Genomic DNA, 17384 nt, shown 5'->3' on the forward strand with positions numbered 1-17384 from the left:
ATATATATATATATATATATATATATATATATATATATATATATATAACAATGAATGAATTAAATTATATGAGGAGTTGTTGCCAAAAGCTTATAATTGTGCAGTTGATTAAATCTTGCCTCACATATTTTTTTGATTTGAAGACATCTGTAACAAATTATCACACTGGATTTCTGCTTTAATCATACTGCTACTGTTTTTAATCTCCAGTCAGGGTTTTGTTATATCTTCTGCCTCTGTGTTGGTGAAGGCATCAGATGTTTCATCTCAGTATAAATTATATAAATTTTTGTTATTCATGCTCTGAACTTGTGCACTTTCTTCTTTTGCTGTTACGTTATATCATAGATAGGTGGATGTGGTTCACTGGGTATTTTTGCTTGTCGTCTGTTAATGATAATAAATACATTATGCTTATGCATATGCTTGACTATAACAAGTTTCATCTTGCTTTCTGTTTATGATAGATTAATATAGGTATACCAGTTTTTTAAAGACATAAATACTTTTATTCAGCAAGGATGCATTTATAATGTTCCATTTCAAATGCTGTCAAAAAAAATCTATACGTTTTGAACTTTTTGATCCTGAAAGGTATCACAGTTTCTACTAAAATATTAATTATTATTGTTTTCAACATGGATTTAAAAACATTTCTTAAGCAGCAAATCAGCATAGAATAATTTCTGAAGGATCATGTGACAACGAAGACTGATAAAAATTCAGCTTTGCATCACAGGAATAAATTACATGTTAAAATATATTGTAAATACTGTATTTTAAATTTTAACATTTCACAATGTGACTGTTTTATTGTATTTTTGATCAAATAAATGCAGTCCTGACTTAAAGGCACAATGTGTGATATTTAACAATATATTTACAGATAAGCAATATAATATACATAATTATGCTTTCATAGGTGTATAAAGACATTTCTTAATGAACCGTTATGTTTCTATCACTTAAGATTGAGCTATTGTGTGAGTTTCACACATTGCACCTTTAAAGGGATAGTTCACCTAAAAATGCAAATGTGATGTTTATCTGCTTAACCCCAAGGCATCCAGTATGTAGGTGACTTTGTTTCTTCAGTAGAGCACAAACTGAGAACACAGATCATTGCAGTCTGTCAGTCTTAAAATGTAAGTGGATGGGAATCAAGGCTAAAACATACAATAAAAAAAAACATGCAAACAAAACTAAATTAAACCCTGCGGCTCGTGATGTCTCACTGATGTGTAAAGACACAAAACAATTGGCCTGTGCAAGAAACTGAACAGTACATCACTTTTTTACCTCTGAGTCTGATGCACTGCAATGCCTGAACTGTCTGAGCGCCTTCTCAAAACACAGCCTGCAAGTGAGGCTTCTTCTTCTTCTTGCTTTACAACAGATTGCAGACTCATAAGTGCATTACTGCCACCATTCTCTCAAATGGTACAGCGATCCGCCATAAAGCAAGAAGAAAAAGAAGACGCCTCATATGTAGGCTGTGTTTTGAGGAGGTGCTCGGACAGTTCAGGCATTGCAGTGCATCAGAAAAAAACTATGTAACTACTCTTCCGATCGTTTTGTGTTTTTACACATCAATGTGTCATCACGAGCCGCAGGATTTAATTTGGTTTTGTTTGCGTATGTTTTTTTGTTTTGTTTATTGTTTTAGCCGTGATTCCTATCCACTTCTATTATAAGACTGACAGACTGCAACAGCTTGAGTTCAAACTCTTTGTCTGTGTTCTACTGTTCGACTGATATCTTGGATGCCCTGGGGGTAAAGCAGATAAACATAAAATTTTCATTTTTGGGTGAACTATCCCTTTAAGACATCTTTATGGTCTAGATATGTGCATGTCTGCAGGGGGTTCCCATTCTGGCATTTTTTTAATTAATTTCATGTAGTCAGTTTTGTATATTTAAAATTTTGTAATGTTTCCTGTTTGAAACTGTACCTAGACTAGCTGTATAAAAGGGTGCTTTCATACTTTCACCCAAAAATATGAATAACAATTCATATTTTTGTTAAAAAAAAAATTAAGCACTTAATTTCACAGTCTTTTCAAAGTTCCAGGTCTGTAGACTATTTGCAACTGCACTCCCTGTACCTCAGCTCTTGATTGAAATGTCACTCTCCCTGTACATCACGATCATAATATTTAAGCCCATTGTCTTCTGATTTTCAGAAATCCATTAATCGGTTCCATAGAGTTATTAACCCAAACACAGACTGATGCTGCAGAGAGATATTGATGTCACTGTCCCGTGATAAAAGATCCTGGCGCTATGATGGAGAGGATTAACTGGTTTTATCTGGGATTAAAGACGACCCCCGTCTATGTTTCCTAATGGCTGTGGTGGGTTATATTCAAAGCTTAAGACCTTCTAAAAGCTCTCTCCATCCGTCGCTTCAGTCGAGAGAGAAGCTCGCTCACAAGTTTGTGCACAAGTACGTTACTCGATCGCAGCATGACAGAAATGTTCATTCTCGTTTTGAAGTATGCACTGATATTTGCATTTTAATAAGAAGAAAATCCAGATGAAGATTGTAGAACTGGACATGACGTCTGTGGCGGACAAAATGGAGGTATTTGATACTTTTATCTTTACATTTCAGATTTAATTTCAAATGTAGGTTTTCGCGCCTACTGTCTGTTAAAAGTGAATCGTATGTTTTTGTCTCGACAGCGAGTGTCAGTCGAGCAGGACGAGATGTTTTCTCCGATTAGTGAAGCTCAGCGTGGAAGAACAGATGAAGAACAGCGCGGTTTCTCGGGTCCAACAACAGAGCAACAAACTCACAGCTACAGCTCAGGTCAGAACAGATACTGGGATTAAAACACCAATTCAATTACTTCCACCCTCACCTTTAACGACACTATTTATTAGTGCTATTTATTTGTTAAGGCAAGACTAAATGAAAAAAAAAAGGTAAATTTCCCCATACTTACACATCTGATCAAAGACCATTTTTGTATATTACATGTTTTCTGAAGCATTATATTTCAATATGAAAATTAGGTATTTTCTAAATAAATATGCACTTATCTACATAAATTTGCAGAACAGAAATCTGAACATTGGATAAAGCCAGATTAAAAAAAAACTCTTAATAATCACTTAATAATTTAGAGGGAAAAACATGTTTTAGAAAAATATATATATATACACACACAGGAATAAATGTTGTATTTAAGTGCTGCTGAAGTGGAGATTTCTGGCTCAGTGCAGGAGAAAACTAATTTTAAATACATGCTGTAATTGAAATCTACAGATGCAAATGACTAAAGTGTAATGTAACAAGCGTGTATTTTGGATGTTCTCTTTCCACTAGTTGTGACAGCGAAATAGTCCAAAATCTCAAAATGTACCAGCTGCATTGACATCTTCCCTTAAAAGTATTTTCTCTGCATGTTCTGCACCAGATCCAGATGCTTTTTTCCAGTTCCTGGTCAAGAGTCAAAGTCAGCGATTAGACGACCAGCGGGTGGCACTGAGCTCATTGCCAGGGATGGAAGCGTTCACCATCAAAGATCCGAAAGATGGAAGTGTACTGAAGACAAACTTTGATCAGATTTGCAACCTGGTCAGCAAAGCTAATGTAAGTTTTCCAAACAATATATAATGCATGCTGCAAGGTTCGTTTTTTTTTTTTTAAATCAGTGTATATCTATAAGAAAGGTTTGAGAGTGAACTTCTTTACCTGTTATGTAGAGTTTGAAGAAACACAACCCTCCAAAAACAAGCCTGACCCCCGGGGCCCAGGACTCTATGAGAAGATCAAGCTACAATCCTCCAACTGCTGCTGATACAGACACCTACAACACTCTCACGACCAGATCAGCCTCATACAACCCTATATCAGACAAGGACAGAATGGACCATGAAAGTTTTCAAGTGAGTATGAATGTTATATTTACACTAGCCTCGGATACTTAAGCCATATTTTTCTCAAAATGCCTGTTATTCTTGTTCTGAATCCATCAGCGTGAGCAGGATCAGCTGTTGTGTCTAGTTAGTCAAGCACAAAGTAGACGTATGGATGAACAACGCTGTTCAATTAACCCTTTATCACCTGGACGTATGGGGAACACCCAGTCAGGTAAGTGTGTCATGTGTAATGACTTATCAAAGGACAAACCAGTCAGTGCAGTTTCTGTTCCTCTACACCCAGATCAAGATGTCGAGAAGTTTTTTAAACTCATTGCTAGCACTCAAAGCCGGCGGTTCGATGACCAGCGGGCGACGCTAAACCAGCTGCCAGAGATCACATCGCCTCGTGGGATAACTGCTGCGGATTCAGATCACCTCTTCAGCATGGTCTCCAGAATTCAGGTGAGTACGCTCAGATGTTGCCTTCATCATTTAAAGGCATTATACTGTATGTTCCCTTTCACACGTTTGGTCTCAGTATATATATATATATATATATATATATATATATATATATTTTTTTTTTAAAGATAAATGTATTATTTTATTCAGCAAGTATGTATTATATTGATCAAAAGTGAGAGTAAAGACATGTATAATGTTATAGAAGATTTCTATTTTAAATAAAATTCTGTTCTATTCACCAAAGAATCCTAAAAAACGTAACCTGGTTTCTACAAATAATTTGCAGCATGTTTTATTAAAAAAAAAAAAAATCAAGGAAAATTATTAATGATACATTTGTGAGACAAATGCACAGCTTTAACAAGGGCAAGAGCCCAAATATAGGCCAGCAAAAAAGGGGCTTATTTTAAGATGTTAATCAACATTTACTAGCGCTCTCCTGTTTCTATAATTGGTACATGCCCAGAAACAGAAGCCTGGATAGACTATCATTAGTTTAAAAGCACTCTGTGATAACGATGCACTCTTGTATTATTGTCTCTTTGGCAGGGCTCTCGGATAGATGATCAGCGATGCTATGCTCCCAATATCCAGCTGGGGTCTCCTGCCCCCCCTAAGAAGTCTCAATCTCAACCCGTATCCCTGTCTGGATCAGGCTCACCCCCTAAATCAGCCCAGAGATCGGAAACATTCAGCCCTGCCTCCGAGGTGAGCAGCCACAATCCAGACTGCATTCAACTGTAGCACAGTTCATTCTGAATAATGTTAGTTGCCTGTTGGGATGAAAATTGGCCTTTTTGCTTAATCTGGTAGAATGCATGAAATGGAAACATTTGTGTTCAAATTTTACATGGTCCCTTTAGAAAATAATAATAATAATAGAAATAAAATAAAACAAAACATGTTAAGTCTGCGTCATGCTGTCTGTTAACATAGACAGTTTTTATATGGTAACCAAACTATGTTCCTGTGAAGGTAGAATGCTGCTGAGCCCCAAATATACCGTATTTTTCGGACTATAAGTCGCACCTGAGTATAAGTCGCATCAGTCCAAAAATACTTCATGATGAGGAAAAAAACATAAATAAGTATCACTGGACTATAAATCGCATTTATTGAGAACCAAGAGAAAACATTACCATCTACAGCCGCGAGAGGGCGCTCTATGTTTTCAGTCTATACTACAGGAGTACTGAGCAGCATAGAGCGCCCTCTTGCGGCTGGAGATGGTAATGTTTTCTATTGGTTCATTTCTCTTGGTTCATGTTAAATTAATTTTGATAAATAAGTCGCACCTGACTATAAGTCGCAGGACCAGCCAAACTATGAAAAAAAAGTGTGACTTATAGTCCAGAAAATACGGTAAATGAAATGTACATAGTTTTCTTTCTCTGCATCAGGTACAAAATTGCACTGACCAGGACCAGCTTTTTTCCCTGGTGCATCATGCACAGCAACGGCGAATGGATGACCAGCGGTGCTCATTTGAACCCTTTAAAAAGCCGTCCTCCTCTCCAAACACTAGTCAGAAAGGTGACCAAGTCTCCTTATTATGAATGACTTGCTCGTTATAAAAAATGCATCGCTGCAATCCTAATGTATATCCACACTGTACTGGCTTGTTGCATGCAGTGGAAGATCCTGAGCACTTTTTCAAACTGGTGGCCAACTGTCAGAGCAGACGACTGGATGACCAGCGCGTGACACTCAGTGCATTGCCAGGCATCCAGAACTGCAGCCCTGGAACCAAGAGAGAGAACAATAAATCATTAGCCCCTAAAATCACCCTGACCCCTGCATCACCTGCTGCGCCAAAAAAAGTTTGTTCCAGATCTTCCTCTCCCACTCTGAGCGTCAGTGAACCAGACACACCTGTCGGGCCTCCCCCCAGATCGGCCTCATATCCCCCCGAGAGATTACTGCATGATGATCTGTCTGCGCAGGTGAGGGATTTGGTGTGGCATGTACTGCATCTGTCTTTGCTTTTCATCTCTAACAATTCCAATTAAGTTGTTGAAATTAACTGGTAGCACACTTTTGTTTTACAGATATCATTTCAGATTTCCATGTGCTTCCCTCCACATCAGGTAGGTACTGTAGGTGACCACAAAAACTGTTTACAGAATCAAAATCATTATAATTTCCATACTTCCAAACTACTCAAAAGTCATATGATGGTCACTATCATTATCCCAATGAGTTCACTCCCTCACTCACTCACTCACTCACTCACTCAATGATCTGGTTTAACAATGTTTTTAATGAACAGCTCAGTGGATGGGAAGACTCATTTAATGATGTAAATCATGGTCTGATTCTCACACAAAGCTATCGTATGGCTTCAAAAGGCTTGAATATAGTGCAAGAGATGCATAGACAATCATATTCGTTTTTTGTCATATTTGTAGCGTAACTATGTGGTCACTATGAACTTCTATAGGACACTGTGAATTTTTCTATTTGTTTAGAAAAGACTTTCATTTTTATATAAAAACAAAATAGCTTTTTACAGGCCACTGTTATTGCTGGAGTCTTCATGGTGTGTGTATTAACCATTTTCAACAGTATTTGCCAAAAGTGCTATTCATTCTTAAAAGTGCCCCTATCATGGATTTTTGAGTTATTGTCTCTCTAAAGAAAGAGTAGACTCTGAATCATTGAAATGAGTAGTTTACGACAACATAAAACATTAGCATATTCCTCTCCCACTTGTTGGTCTTTTCGTGTTGGTCTGAATGAAAATGCTAATTCATCCTTTGCCACTAGATGCCGCTTTTGGAGCGGCAAAAAAAAACTGTACACAAAGTAGCACTGCCTTCACAAACAGCTTTTTCAAGGCGGCACAGGCATAATGCAATCAAAATTAGACCAATCAGACCAATCACTGCAGATTAGGGTCATGTAAATTAGGGGTTTGGAAAAATTAATCATTAAACAAATTGTTTGGGAGTCGTTGAGCAAGTAGGGTAAAATAAACGCATATTATAAGACAATGAAAGTGTTTTTTGACCTTTCATGCATGTCAACCTTGTTGGAGACTCCCAAAACCAAAATATGAACCTTTTATTACCCATAATAGGGGCACTTTAAGTAAAACTTAAGTACACTTTGGTAACATTTTTTCAAACAGCTTTAAGCAAGCGATAGAAGCTGGTCGGCTCAAAGCAAACTTAGGGCACCAAAACAGTGTTTTCCTATTCCAGATTTATCCTTGAACATTTATGCCTACACCGTAAAATAAATCAGAAGTTTTTTTTAGTTTACTCAGCTTATGGAAAAATACTCATGCTTTAGCCAAAAATACAAATTATTCAAGTGCATCAACAGTACAAAGTCTAAAGTGTACTGTTTATTTTTGGGTCTCTTTCAGACGCATGGACCAAATAACCAGCCATGTCCATACCCTGAAATCTTCCTCACAGTCGGACAACAGGGAGAGGCTATAGTTATTCCTCTCAGTCCTACACCTGGCAGACCGCTTTCTCTCAATGTGAACCCACCCGGACAGCATTGCTCCAGGTCTGCGTCTCCTCACAGGTCTCCTGCCAGGCAGGGACACTCGAGATCCTCTTCTCCTCACCCAGGAAACACGGCTAGTCCAATGGGCCCCTATGAGGACTACATCTCTCTGAACCAAAGAGTCTACAGCACTCAGAATAATGTACGGGACAGAGCAGAGCTGAACAAGGAGGCTAAGAAAGGAAAAGGGAAGAGTGGTGGAAAGAAAGAGAAGAAAGAGGGAAGTAAAGAAAAGAGAAGATAGGACGCTACATGTGTTTATTTATTCTGGTTTCACATCACCTGGATGAATGTCAGTTTTACAAATAAGCTAAACTTGTTGGTTTTTAGAAAATGGTTTTTAATAAGCAAGTTAAAATAAGCTATGCTCACACTGGAAATGAACACACCGTTTAGAAATGTATTCTGTATGGTTTTATTTCATGGCTCAGGGTTTGTGTAAACTGACTGAAATGTATTTTATTTGTGTGTCTGTATTAAGTGAAGGTGTAAATGTAGTTTTTTTAATCTGCTGTGATGGATGATCAAATAGGTTTGTGCTGTTTCTGTTGTGTTTGATAATCTCTTGTGAATTTAATAAAAACATCTGTATTTGTGTGAAGCTTTATGTCTGTTTCTAAAATTGGTATTTCCTGTGCTGTTTATGTTTTGTGTAAAATAAATAATCAGCTAATTAGGCTACTGATAATGATCTTCTGCAAATGTACATGACATTAAACATTAAATATTAAACACGTTTCCAAAAGTACTAACAACTTTATTAAGATTTTCAGCAGCAGTATCTCATTAACTTAATTAAATCACAAATGCCTACTTGTAGGTTTACATCTTTAACATGTAAAATCTTGACTGGAACTTGATAATGACTGATAAAGCACTTATTCCCACATCTGAATAACCCACTGTCATTCTGTCTGTCTTTCTTTCTGCTCTAGAAGTAGATTTCCAGCTCTTTCGCCTGCAGTAAATCACCCTGCTTTATCTCACTCTGAACCTTCTCAATATCTTTACATTTACAAACAACCCCAAACCAGAGCTCTTTAACTTGTAAAATGTTAAAAATCATGCGTGATCAAATTGATTGTGAAAGTTTCAAAACATTTTGAAGGTTTGTGATAATACAAACATTATAAAAATAGTTATTTCATTATTTGCAATTAATGCATTTTAAATAGAGTATTTAATTAAACTACACCGGTATACACATGATATAACCCTTTTCATAGGGTAAAATATTACGATTAAATATCTGCTAGTTTATTAAAAATATTATTTTTTAGATTTAAAATACACTAAAATACAACACACAATTAGGCACACTTCTTTTTCATCTATTTTGCTACAGCTAACTTACTTCTCTAATAAAACATTTTTCGCTGGAAAGTCTACATGAAGTTCACTCCAGTGACGTCTATTAAAAACGCCCAAATCCTGGAGACTCCCCCTAGAGGACAAGCTGACACAACCTCAAGGCTCTGTCAGAGGAAGCGACAGCCAATAGGAATCGAGTTCACTCGGAAAAGGCGGGGCTTTTGTACGTCAGATGAAGCTACAGCCAATAGGAATCGAGCTCACTCGGAAAAGGCGGTGCTTTTGTACAGTTCGTTCCCAACACGTTGGGAAGTTTTTGTTTTGTCAAGAATAACACTGACTTTTTAAAACTATTAAGCGGATTTTCTCTGGCAAAGGAAAATGGCAACACGTAACGGAAAGGCAGACGTTTTATTCGTATGTATTTGTGTTTCTAAGTCAGTTTTGTGACATTTAAAAGTGTATTTTCCTAGCTAGCTTGTGATTAGCTTGCTAACTCAGAGAGTTCACGATAGCAAAATACAAAAATAAAATTTTAATATTTGATTGACTAACATCTGCGATTTATTTCCCGTCAAACACGAAGGGTTGTGTCGTTTGCATTGACTAACAGCGTATTTAATTATATACTGAGTGGATAACAGTAGTTAGCATACATGTTGAGTCAGTTACTAACAACGTATTTGAAATTAAATGACCATTTTAATCGATCAGATATGATTCAGCTCGAAATTCTTCTAGGTCCCGAAAATGACTATATCTTTTTGAGCTTGCGTTCATCGTTGTTCATATAATTAATAGAACTGCGTGTATCTTGCAGGAAGATGATGATTTGCCTTATGAAGAAGAAATCATCAGGAACCCGTATTCAGTCAAGTGCTGGATGCGATACATTGAGCACAAGCAAAGTGCTCAGAAACCAGTGCTCAATATGATCTATGAAAGAGCTTTGAAAGAGCTGCCTGGCAGGTATGTGCTCGTTATCTTGTTTTCTTTTATAATGAAACCCCTGTGCTTGAGTAGATCTGCTTCTTATGTACTTCTCAGTTACAAGTTGTGGTACAACTACCTGAGAGAGAGAAGGAAACAGGTGAAAGGCAAATGTGTCACAGATCCATCATACGAGGAGGTGAACAACTGTCACGAGAGAGCACTTGTGTTCATGCATAAGGTAAAGCTGAAGTTTTTTCCATCTTCACGTTTGTATAGCTGCAGGACAACATATAGCAGACTGAAGGTTTACTGTTTTTTTTTTTTCATGGTCTCCTCAGATGCCGAGGGTGTGGATCGACTACTGTCAGTTCATGGTGTCTCAATGCAAAATCACACGGAGCAGACGGACGTTTGATAGGGCGTTAAGAGCGCTACCCATTACCCAGCATCCTCGCATCTGGCCCCTGTATCTCCGCTTTGCCCGGAACTTGCCTCTCCCAGAAACAGCTATTCGTGTTTACCGCCGGTACTTAAAGGTAAATGTGGGATGTTATGCTGGAAACCAAAACCACACTTGATTGTCTATATGTGTCAAGCTCTGTGCTTTAAGGTGTAAATTATTAAAGCTATCTATACACTTCCTTTTCCTCTGTCCTTTCTCTAGTTGTCACCTGAGAATGCAGAGGAATACATTGATTACCTGCGTTCAGTCGGACGTCTGGATGAAGCTGCGCTTCGGCTGGCGGCTGTGGTCAATGACGAAAACCTTGTTTCGAAGGAGGGAAAATCCAATTATCAGGTCAGCAAGTTACAGGTTTTTTTTTTGGGGGGGGTTGGTTACAATTTTCAATATATTTGAAAGTAGTCTCTTATGCAACAATGGCTGCATTTCTTTTATCAACAACAAAGTAAAAACATAAATATTACTACAATCTAAAGTAACCGCTTTATAGGTGAATACATTTTAAATATAATTTATTCTATTGATGGTAAAGCAATCATTACTCCAGTTTTCAGTGTCACATGATCCTTTAGAAATCACCCTAATATAATCAAATGTTTGTGCTCAAGAAACATTCGTTATTTTCAATTTTGAAACAATTCTGCCTAATTTTTTTATGGCAACCGTGAAACTTTTTTTTCAGGATTCTTTGGTGAACAAAGTTCAACAACAGCATTTGTATAAAATACAAATGTTTTGTACATTTTTCTTCATTGTCACAAAATAGCCAAAGATGCTGACATTGCATTAAATAAAAATATACTACTACTTCTTCACTTTCACTTTTTATGTGTTTAATACAGCTTTGCTGAATATATTAATTTCTTTAAAAACTGACCCCTCACTATTAAAGCTAAAATCTTGCTGACCCCAAACTTTTTGAAAGTAGTGTATTTGACATGGATTTATCTTAATTATGTTTCCTAGCTCGATGCATATTCAAAATGATGCATTCTAAAATTGGTCAAGATTTGATTGTATTTTTCTGGAATAGTCATGCTTTAGTTAAGTCAAAAATGTAGGTTGCATATCTGGATTTGGTGCCTTAAAACTGGTCAAGAATAGTATTTTAAATTTGAAAAAAAAAATCTAATGCACTAGTCATTTTTATAGGAATTATAATTGCTTATGTCCATAATCATTGTGTTGAGTTGTCATTCTAAGACTTAAGCATCAAAGTGGCTTCATGCCACTAATGTCCACCCTATTCTCTGTCTCCATTTGTATTAGTTTTTGAAATATTCACATGCTGTGCAGAATGTAAATATTTTATCTTGTAAATTCAATTACAGCTCTGGCACGAGCTCTGTGACCTCATCTCACAAAACCCAGACAAGGTGACTTCACTGAACGTGGGAGCGATTATCCGAGGAGGTCTCACTCGCTTTACTGACCAGCTTGGCAAACTCTGGTGCTCTCTGGCTGATTACTACATCCGCAGTGGACACTTTGAGAAGGTGAAACTACAAATATAAGAAATCTCTGTATACACTAACCCTGCTCATGCACAAATTGACCCCATTATCTTGTGTTTTTCAAGGCTCGAGATGTATACGAGGAGGCCATCCTAACCGTAGTCACTGTGCGAGACTTCACCCAGGTTTTCGACAGCTATGCGCAGTTTGAGGAGAGCATGATTGCTGCCAAGATGGAGACCACGTCTGAACTGGGACAAGATGAAGAAGGTGAGAGATCTTCTCTTCAGAAGACCTTGTAGCATTTAATCCTTGATGTTGGTCATCCAGAAATCCTGATTTCCACACTCTAGGTGACATTGACTTGGAGTTGCGATTGGCCCGTTTTGAGTTGCTGATAACTAGACGACCGCTTTTACTAAACAGCGTGCTGCTGCGTCAGAACCCTCACAATGTTCACGAGTGGCACAAGAGAGTCAAGCTCTATGAGGGCCAACCACGACAGGTTGGAAAGATCATTTACATCTTTATATCGATTGACATTAACCTCCGTGTGTGATTAACACATCTTATTCTGCTTTTCCTGTAGATCATCAACACATACACAGAAGCTGTGCAAACGATAGATCCTATTAAAGCCACAGGAAGACCTCACACTCTCTGGGTGTCCTTCGCCAGGTTCTATGAGGATAATGAACAGCTGGATGATGTACGACACTTCCTGTGTACTTGCAGCTTTGTGGATAATTTGTTGGTTAAACTGGTGGTTAACTATTTCACTTGAACTTCCAGGCTCGGACTATCTTTGAGAAGGCCACAAAGGTGAACTACAAACAGGTGGATGATCTTGCGGCAGTGTGGTGTGAATATGGAGAGATGGAGCTGAGACATGAGAATTATGACCAAGCTCTGCGTATACTAAGAGTAAGAGACTACTATACATTACCACAACTGCTTTAGGAAGCACAGTGTGATTTAAGTATCGTCGACATAATATTATCTATTTTATAGTTTATTCATTTAATATTTATATAGAGATGATTTGTTCTTTCTGTGAACTTATGGAGCGCTGCCACACTCCTGTTTTAAATCAGTTATCTTAATTATTAGGCAAATATATTTCGCATATTTTTTAAATACATTTATTAAAACAAATTGTTATTTTTATGTTAGGCCTAATACTTATATAAGCTATACATTTTCTTTAAAGCATCCCATTTTGTCCCAGGGCTTGAGAACTTGAGAACCCTAGTGAGGTCCATGCAGAAACTTTTGAGCGATGGCGTCACCGTTTAGTGACATCACTGAATGCTCTGGGAAAACGTTTTGTGCCTCTGGATGCCGTTCGAGTTATAGCCTTCATTTATGTGTCTTGTTCTGGTTTGCCATTTGGTCACGAATTTCTACAAATACAATAACATTTACGCATTGTTTCTTTTACTAAATCTTCACAGTCTAACCCCCTAATTTTGAATATTTATCTGATTCTTTCACTTTTAATCGCATCTCTTACTGTATGTGGTAAACATGGGAAGGGAAATATTTCATGAATTAAGAATTTGTTTGATTTATTAATTTGTTCCCTTATTTCAGTTAAATCATGGGTTATTTAGGGAACAAAATTAATGAAACATGGACAGTTGCCACAAATTAATAAGTCGTTGGAACGAATTAACAAGTTGTAGGGATAGCCTTTCTGTCCTGTGTCCCATAGCCCGGCAAAGCGCACAATATGAAACGAGATCATGTCATCAAAAATTTTCCAGATGTTGACAGTCCTTTTCTTTCAGAAAGCAACAGCCATTCCAGCGAGAAAAGCAGAGTATTTCGATTCTTCAGAGCCAGTGCAGAATCGAGTATACAAGTCGCTGAAAGTGTGGTCCATGCTTGCAGACTTGGAAGAGAGTCTCGGCACATTCCAGGTTTGTTGCTTTGTCGTTTTTCTTTTCATTCAGGGGGAATGTATGCAGGTTCTTGCTGTTTTGTGTGTTAATATTGCTGTTGCTTTTGTCAGTCCACAAAGGCAGTGTACGATCGCATTATTGATCTCCGGATCGCCACACCTCAGATCATCATTAACTATGCCATGTTTCTTGAAGAACACACCTACTTTGAGGATAGTTTCAAGGTATGGGATTTTTACATAACCTTGTATTGTCTGTTTTGTCCCCTTTGGTTAAATTACTTCTTTTCGCTCTAACATCTGCCTATTTGTAAATAAATCTGAATTTTGATTGAAGGCGTACGAGCGTGGCATTGCCCTTTTCAAGTGGCCTAATGTCCATGACATCTGGAACACGTACCTCACCAAGTTCATTGACCGTTATGGAGGAAAAAAGCTGGAGAGAGCGCGAGATCTGTTTGAGCAAGCGCTGGATAGGTGTCCGCCTAAATACTCCAAAAGTAAAAATTCAAGAAAACATGAAGATTTCATGCTCAGCTGCATTCATTTAAGATTAAGAGCAAATGCCTGGAACCCAGGTCCTGATTTAATTTGTGTTGTTTAACAGCGATCTACTTGCTGTATGCTAAGCTGGAAGAGGAGTACGGTCTGGCGCGACATGCCATGGCTGTGTATGAGAGAGCCACTGGAGCTGTAGAGCCAGAGGAACGACATCAGATGTTCAACATCTACATCAAGAGGGCCGCAGAGATTTATGGAGTCACTCACACAAGAGCCATCTATCAGAAAGCCATTGAGGTAAACCACTTAGCTGTCTCTCATTCAAAAACATCAGGGAGTGTATTCCTATATGCGATGTACTATAATGAGTTAATTGGGTTTGGTGCAGGTCCTGCCAGATGAGCACGCCAGAGACATGTGTCTGCGCTTCGCTGACATGGAGAGCAAACTTGGGGAGATTGACCGAGCGAGAGCCATCTACTCATACTGCTCTCAGATCTGTGACCCGAGGGTAAATCTCACCGTACCGCCCTATATTACTTTGCTCATATTGTGTGTGCCCTGTATGTCGACTGACTTGGCATCTCTTGATCAGTTGACCGCTCATTTCTGGCAAACCTGGAAGGAGTTTGAGATTCGCCACGGTAATGAGGACACCATTCGCGAGATGCTGCGGATTAAACGCAGTGTGCAGGCCACATACAACACACAAGTCAACTTCATGTCCTCTCAGATGCTCAAGGCTACCACCAATGCTAGCGGAACAGGTACGTTTCATTTGTTAAAGCTAACCGGAAATGGATTGTTTATAATAAATGTGCGTGATTCATCAGTTATTACATCGAAATCTTGAAAAGGCTTTTCTTTTGTCTGATATTCTGCGGACAGGGAACTTGAACTACTGTTGTAGGCAGTGCAGCCTTTCTGTAATATTCACTATATTAAAATTGGGCTGGAGAGTTATTTTCTACATTCACAATCTATATTTGCATGTGAAAGGTATTCTCTTACCACAGGTGAGAACGATAAGCAAATAGGTGCTGGATTCATCCACAAAACGAGGTTATGTAACTGCATATAAATTCTTCCTTGTACGGTTAATCTCTTTTGAAATTGCTTGTGTGGCTGTTTTAGTGTCAGATCTTGCTCCTGGGCAGAGCGGAGTGGACGACATGAAGCTGCTGGAGCAGAAGGCTCAACAGCTCGCCGCAGAGGCAGAACAGGACAAACCCAAACCTAAAGACAAGATCCTTTTCGTCAGGTATGCACTGCGCCCTTGTCTGAGGCAGGTCACACTGAGCAATCAGAGCATGCAGGCGGTGTGGTACATAAAGCCGGCTCAAAGGCTTATTCAAAGGATCTGCCCTTGTTTAAAATAAAGTTTCGATTGTGCCGTTTACATCATTTGACTTGTTTGGATTGTACAGGAGCGACACCTCTCGCAGTGAACTCGCTGAACTGGCTAAACAAGCTAATCCAGATGAGATTGACATTGATGAAGATGAGGATGAGGATGCAGAGGATGGGGAACCAGATGGTTAGTTCAGATGGGGCATAATTGTTTTTTGTTTCTTCAGCAGCACTTTGATGATTTTCAGTGGTGTGTTTTGGAACAGTTGCCTAACTTTGGTAGTCTGGTCATTTGCATGTTTTTTTTATTTTATTTATTGCAGAGGTGCAACTGGAGCAGAAGTCTGTCCCTACAGCTGTCTTTGGAGGACTAAAGGATGACTAAAGCTGTTGCAGTTTTACATCAGGAAACAGAGAAATGAATACCAGCGTGCTGATGATGTGAATTGATGTAAATGGCTTAGTGCACTGTAGCAATACCAATTCAGACCGCATGGTGTCACTCTTCGGAGCATTTACAAGCTTTCAATTTGTTTATCTTGACACTGGGTAAATAAAATAAAATAAATAATTGTTTACCCCTCTCTACTGTATATTAAAAGAACAGTTAACATGTCTGACATCTGCAGATAATTTATCAAATTGCAATACTGTAAACACTCTGAAGGCACTGCCCACAATTGCGTGTACACATGGGTGGAGCTTTTCAGATGTTTGTTTGTTTTTGGAAACATCTGAATGCTGTGGTTTGAGGAATATGCCAGTTAAAAAAAAAAGAAACAGAAAAAGAAAACAGCGTATTTGGTCAGTGATGTCATTCTGTCACTGTAAACTTTCATTATACAAGCTACTTCAACTGAAAGTTTATTCCGTCTGTACTGTGATGTGGAGTTATTTTTGAAGTTTTCCAGTCTGTCTATATAAATGAGCGTAATTGGATTGTTTTATTTCCAGTACAGTTTGAATGCAGTTTCCACTACAAACGAAAAAGGAAAACCAAAGAATGAAGGAAAACAAATGGCCTGTTCCTCCCCAATTAGATTAAAATAGTTCTACGAGTTAATCTTCTTACAAAGTTACAGACTCTTCATCATCATGTGACCTGGACCTTCACTGAATTATGTCCTCTGTTGGGTTTCTCCATTAATGAGCTGTGCTTGAGTCATTTTTTGGTGGGAAGTCCTTAATGCATAAGTGCTTACATTGCTTTGGTGATAAACCAGTGACTATCAAACCGTTTTAATGACATGCTGTGGCCTAAATACTGGTCATTTGATAAAATATCCACAACATCATTGCTGGTCAGCGTGTGAGGCACAATAAAAAGCTATAACTCCGACACAAAATATACCCTTTTCTCGATTATATAAAAATTATTCCAATAAAACTGGTGCGCTTGTCGCTATACTCAGTTTAGCATTGTAACGCCGTGACGATTACACGCATTACGCTGATCGTAATAATGACTAATATTTCCCTCTCGCACCCTTCTGGGCAAGTTCTACCTGTCCTGCACCTGTTTCCACGAGTTCAAGCGCCTTGCTACCTGCTGCTCGCGTTCACATTCTTAGCCCCGCCCCCTCAACCCTGTGTCCTAGATTCTGGAAGCTGATTG

The 17384-nt window shown here is 38.3% G+C and overlaps 3 protein-coding genes across 3 annotated transcripts; all 3 read left to right on the plus strand.

Moving 5' to 3' along the window:
- Positions 1-2508: 2508 nt before the first annotated feature.
- Positions 2509-3871, plus strand: LOC113081377 (Purkinje cell protein 2 homolog). Its single transcript, XM_026253484.1, has 3 exons — positions 2509-2584; positions 2686-2812; positions 3423-3871. The coding sequence occupies exons 1-3, from the start codon at positions 2537-2539 to the stop codon at positions 3620-3622; spliced, it is 375 nt and encodes a 124-aa protein (XP_026109269.1). The 5' UTR covers positions 2509-2536; the 3' UTR covers positions 3623-3871.
- A 145-nt stretch (positions 3872-4016) lies between these two features.
- LOC113081381 (serine/arginine repetitive matrix protein 2-like) lies at positions 4017-8436 on the plus strand. The gene is made up of 7 exons (XM_026253489.1): positions 4017-4099; positions 4172-4332; positions 4885-5043; positions 5736-5868; positions 5968-6278; positions 6384-6422; positions 7706-8436. Exons 1-7 carry the CDS (start codon positions 4036-4038, stop codon positions 8096-8098), a joined length of 1260 nt encoding a protein of 419 aa, XP_026109274.1. The 5' UTR covers positions 4017-4035; the 3' UTR covers positions 8099-8436.
- A 994-nt stretch (positions 8437-9430) lies between these two features.
- Positions 9431-16714, plus strand: LOC113081376 (pre-mRNA-splicing factor SYF1-like). Its single transcript, XM_026253483.1, has 19 exons — positions 9431-9582; positions 9986-10134; positions 10213-10336; positions 10437-10634; positions 10763-10897; positions 11893-12057; positions 12141-12285; positions 12369-12520; positions 12605-12724; positions 12808-12939; positions 13806-13937; positions 14030-14143; positions 14256-14418; positions 14526-14716; positions 14808-14930; positions 15015-15186; positions 15554-15680; positions 15847-15956; positions 16093-16714. Exons 1-19 carry the CDS (start codon positions 9547-9549, stop codon positions 16152-16154), a joined length of 2550 nt encoding a protein of 849 aa, XP_026109268.1. The 5' UTR covers positions 9431-9546; the 3' UTR covers positions 16155-16714.
- Positions 16715-17384: the final 670 nt, after the last annotated feature.

Source organism: Carassius auratus, unplaced genomic scaffold, assembly GCF_003368295.1.
Source record: "Carassius auratus strain Wakin unplaced genomic scaffold, ASM336829v1 scaf_tig00034069, whole genome shotgun sequence".
Taxonomy (NCBI): domain Eukaryota; kingdom Metazoa; phylum Chordata; class Actinopteri; order Cypriniformes; family Cyprinidae; genus Carassius; species Carassius auratus.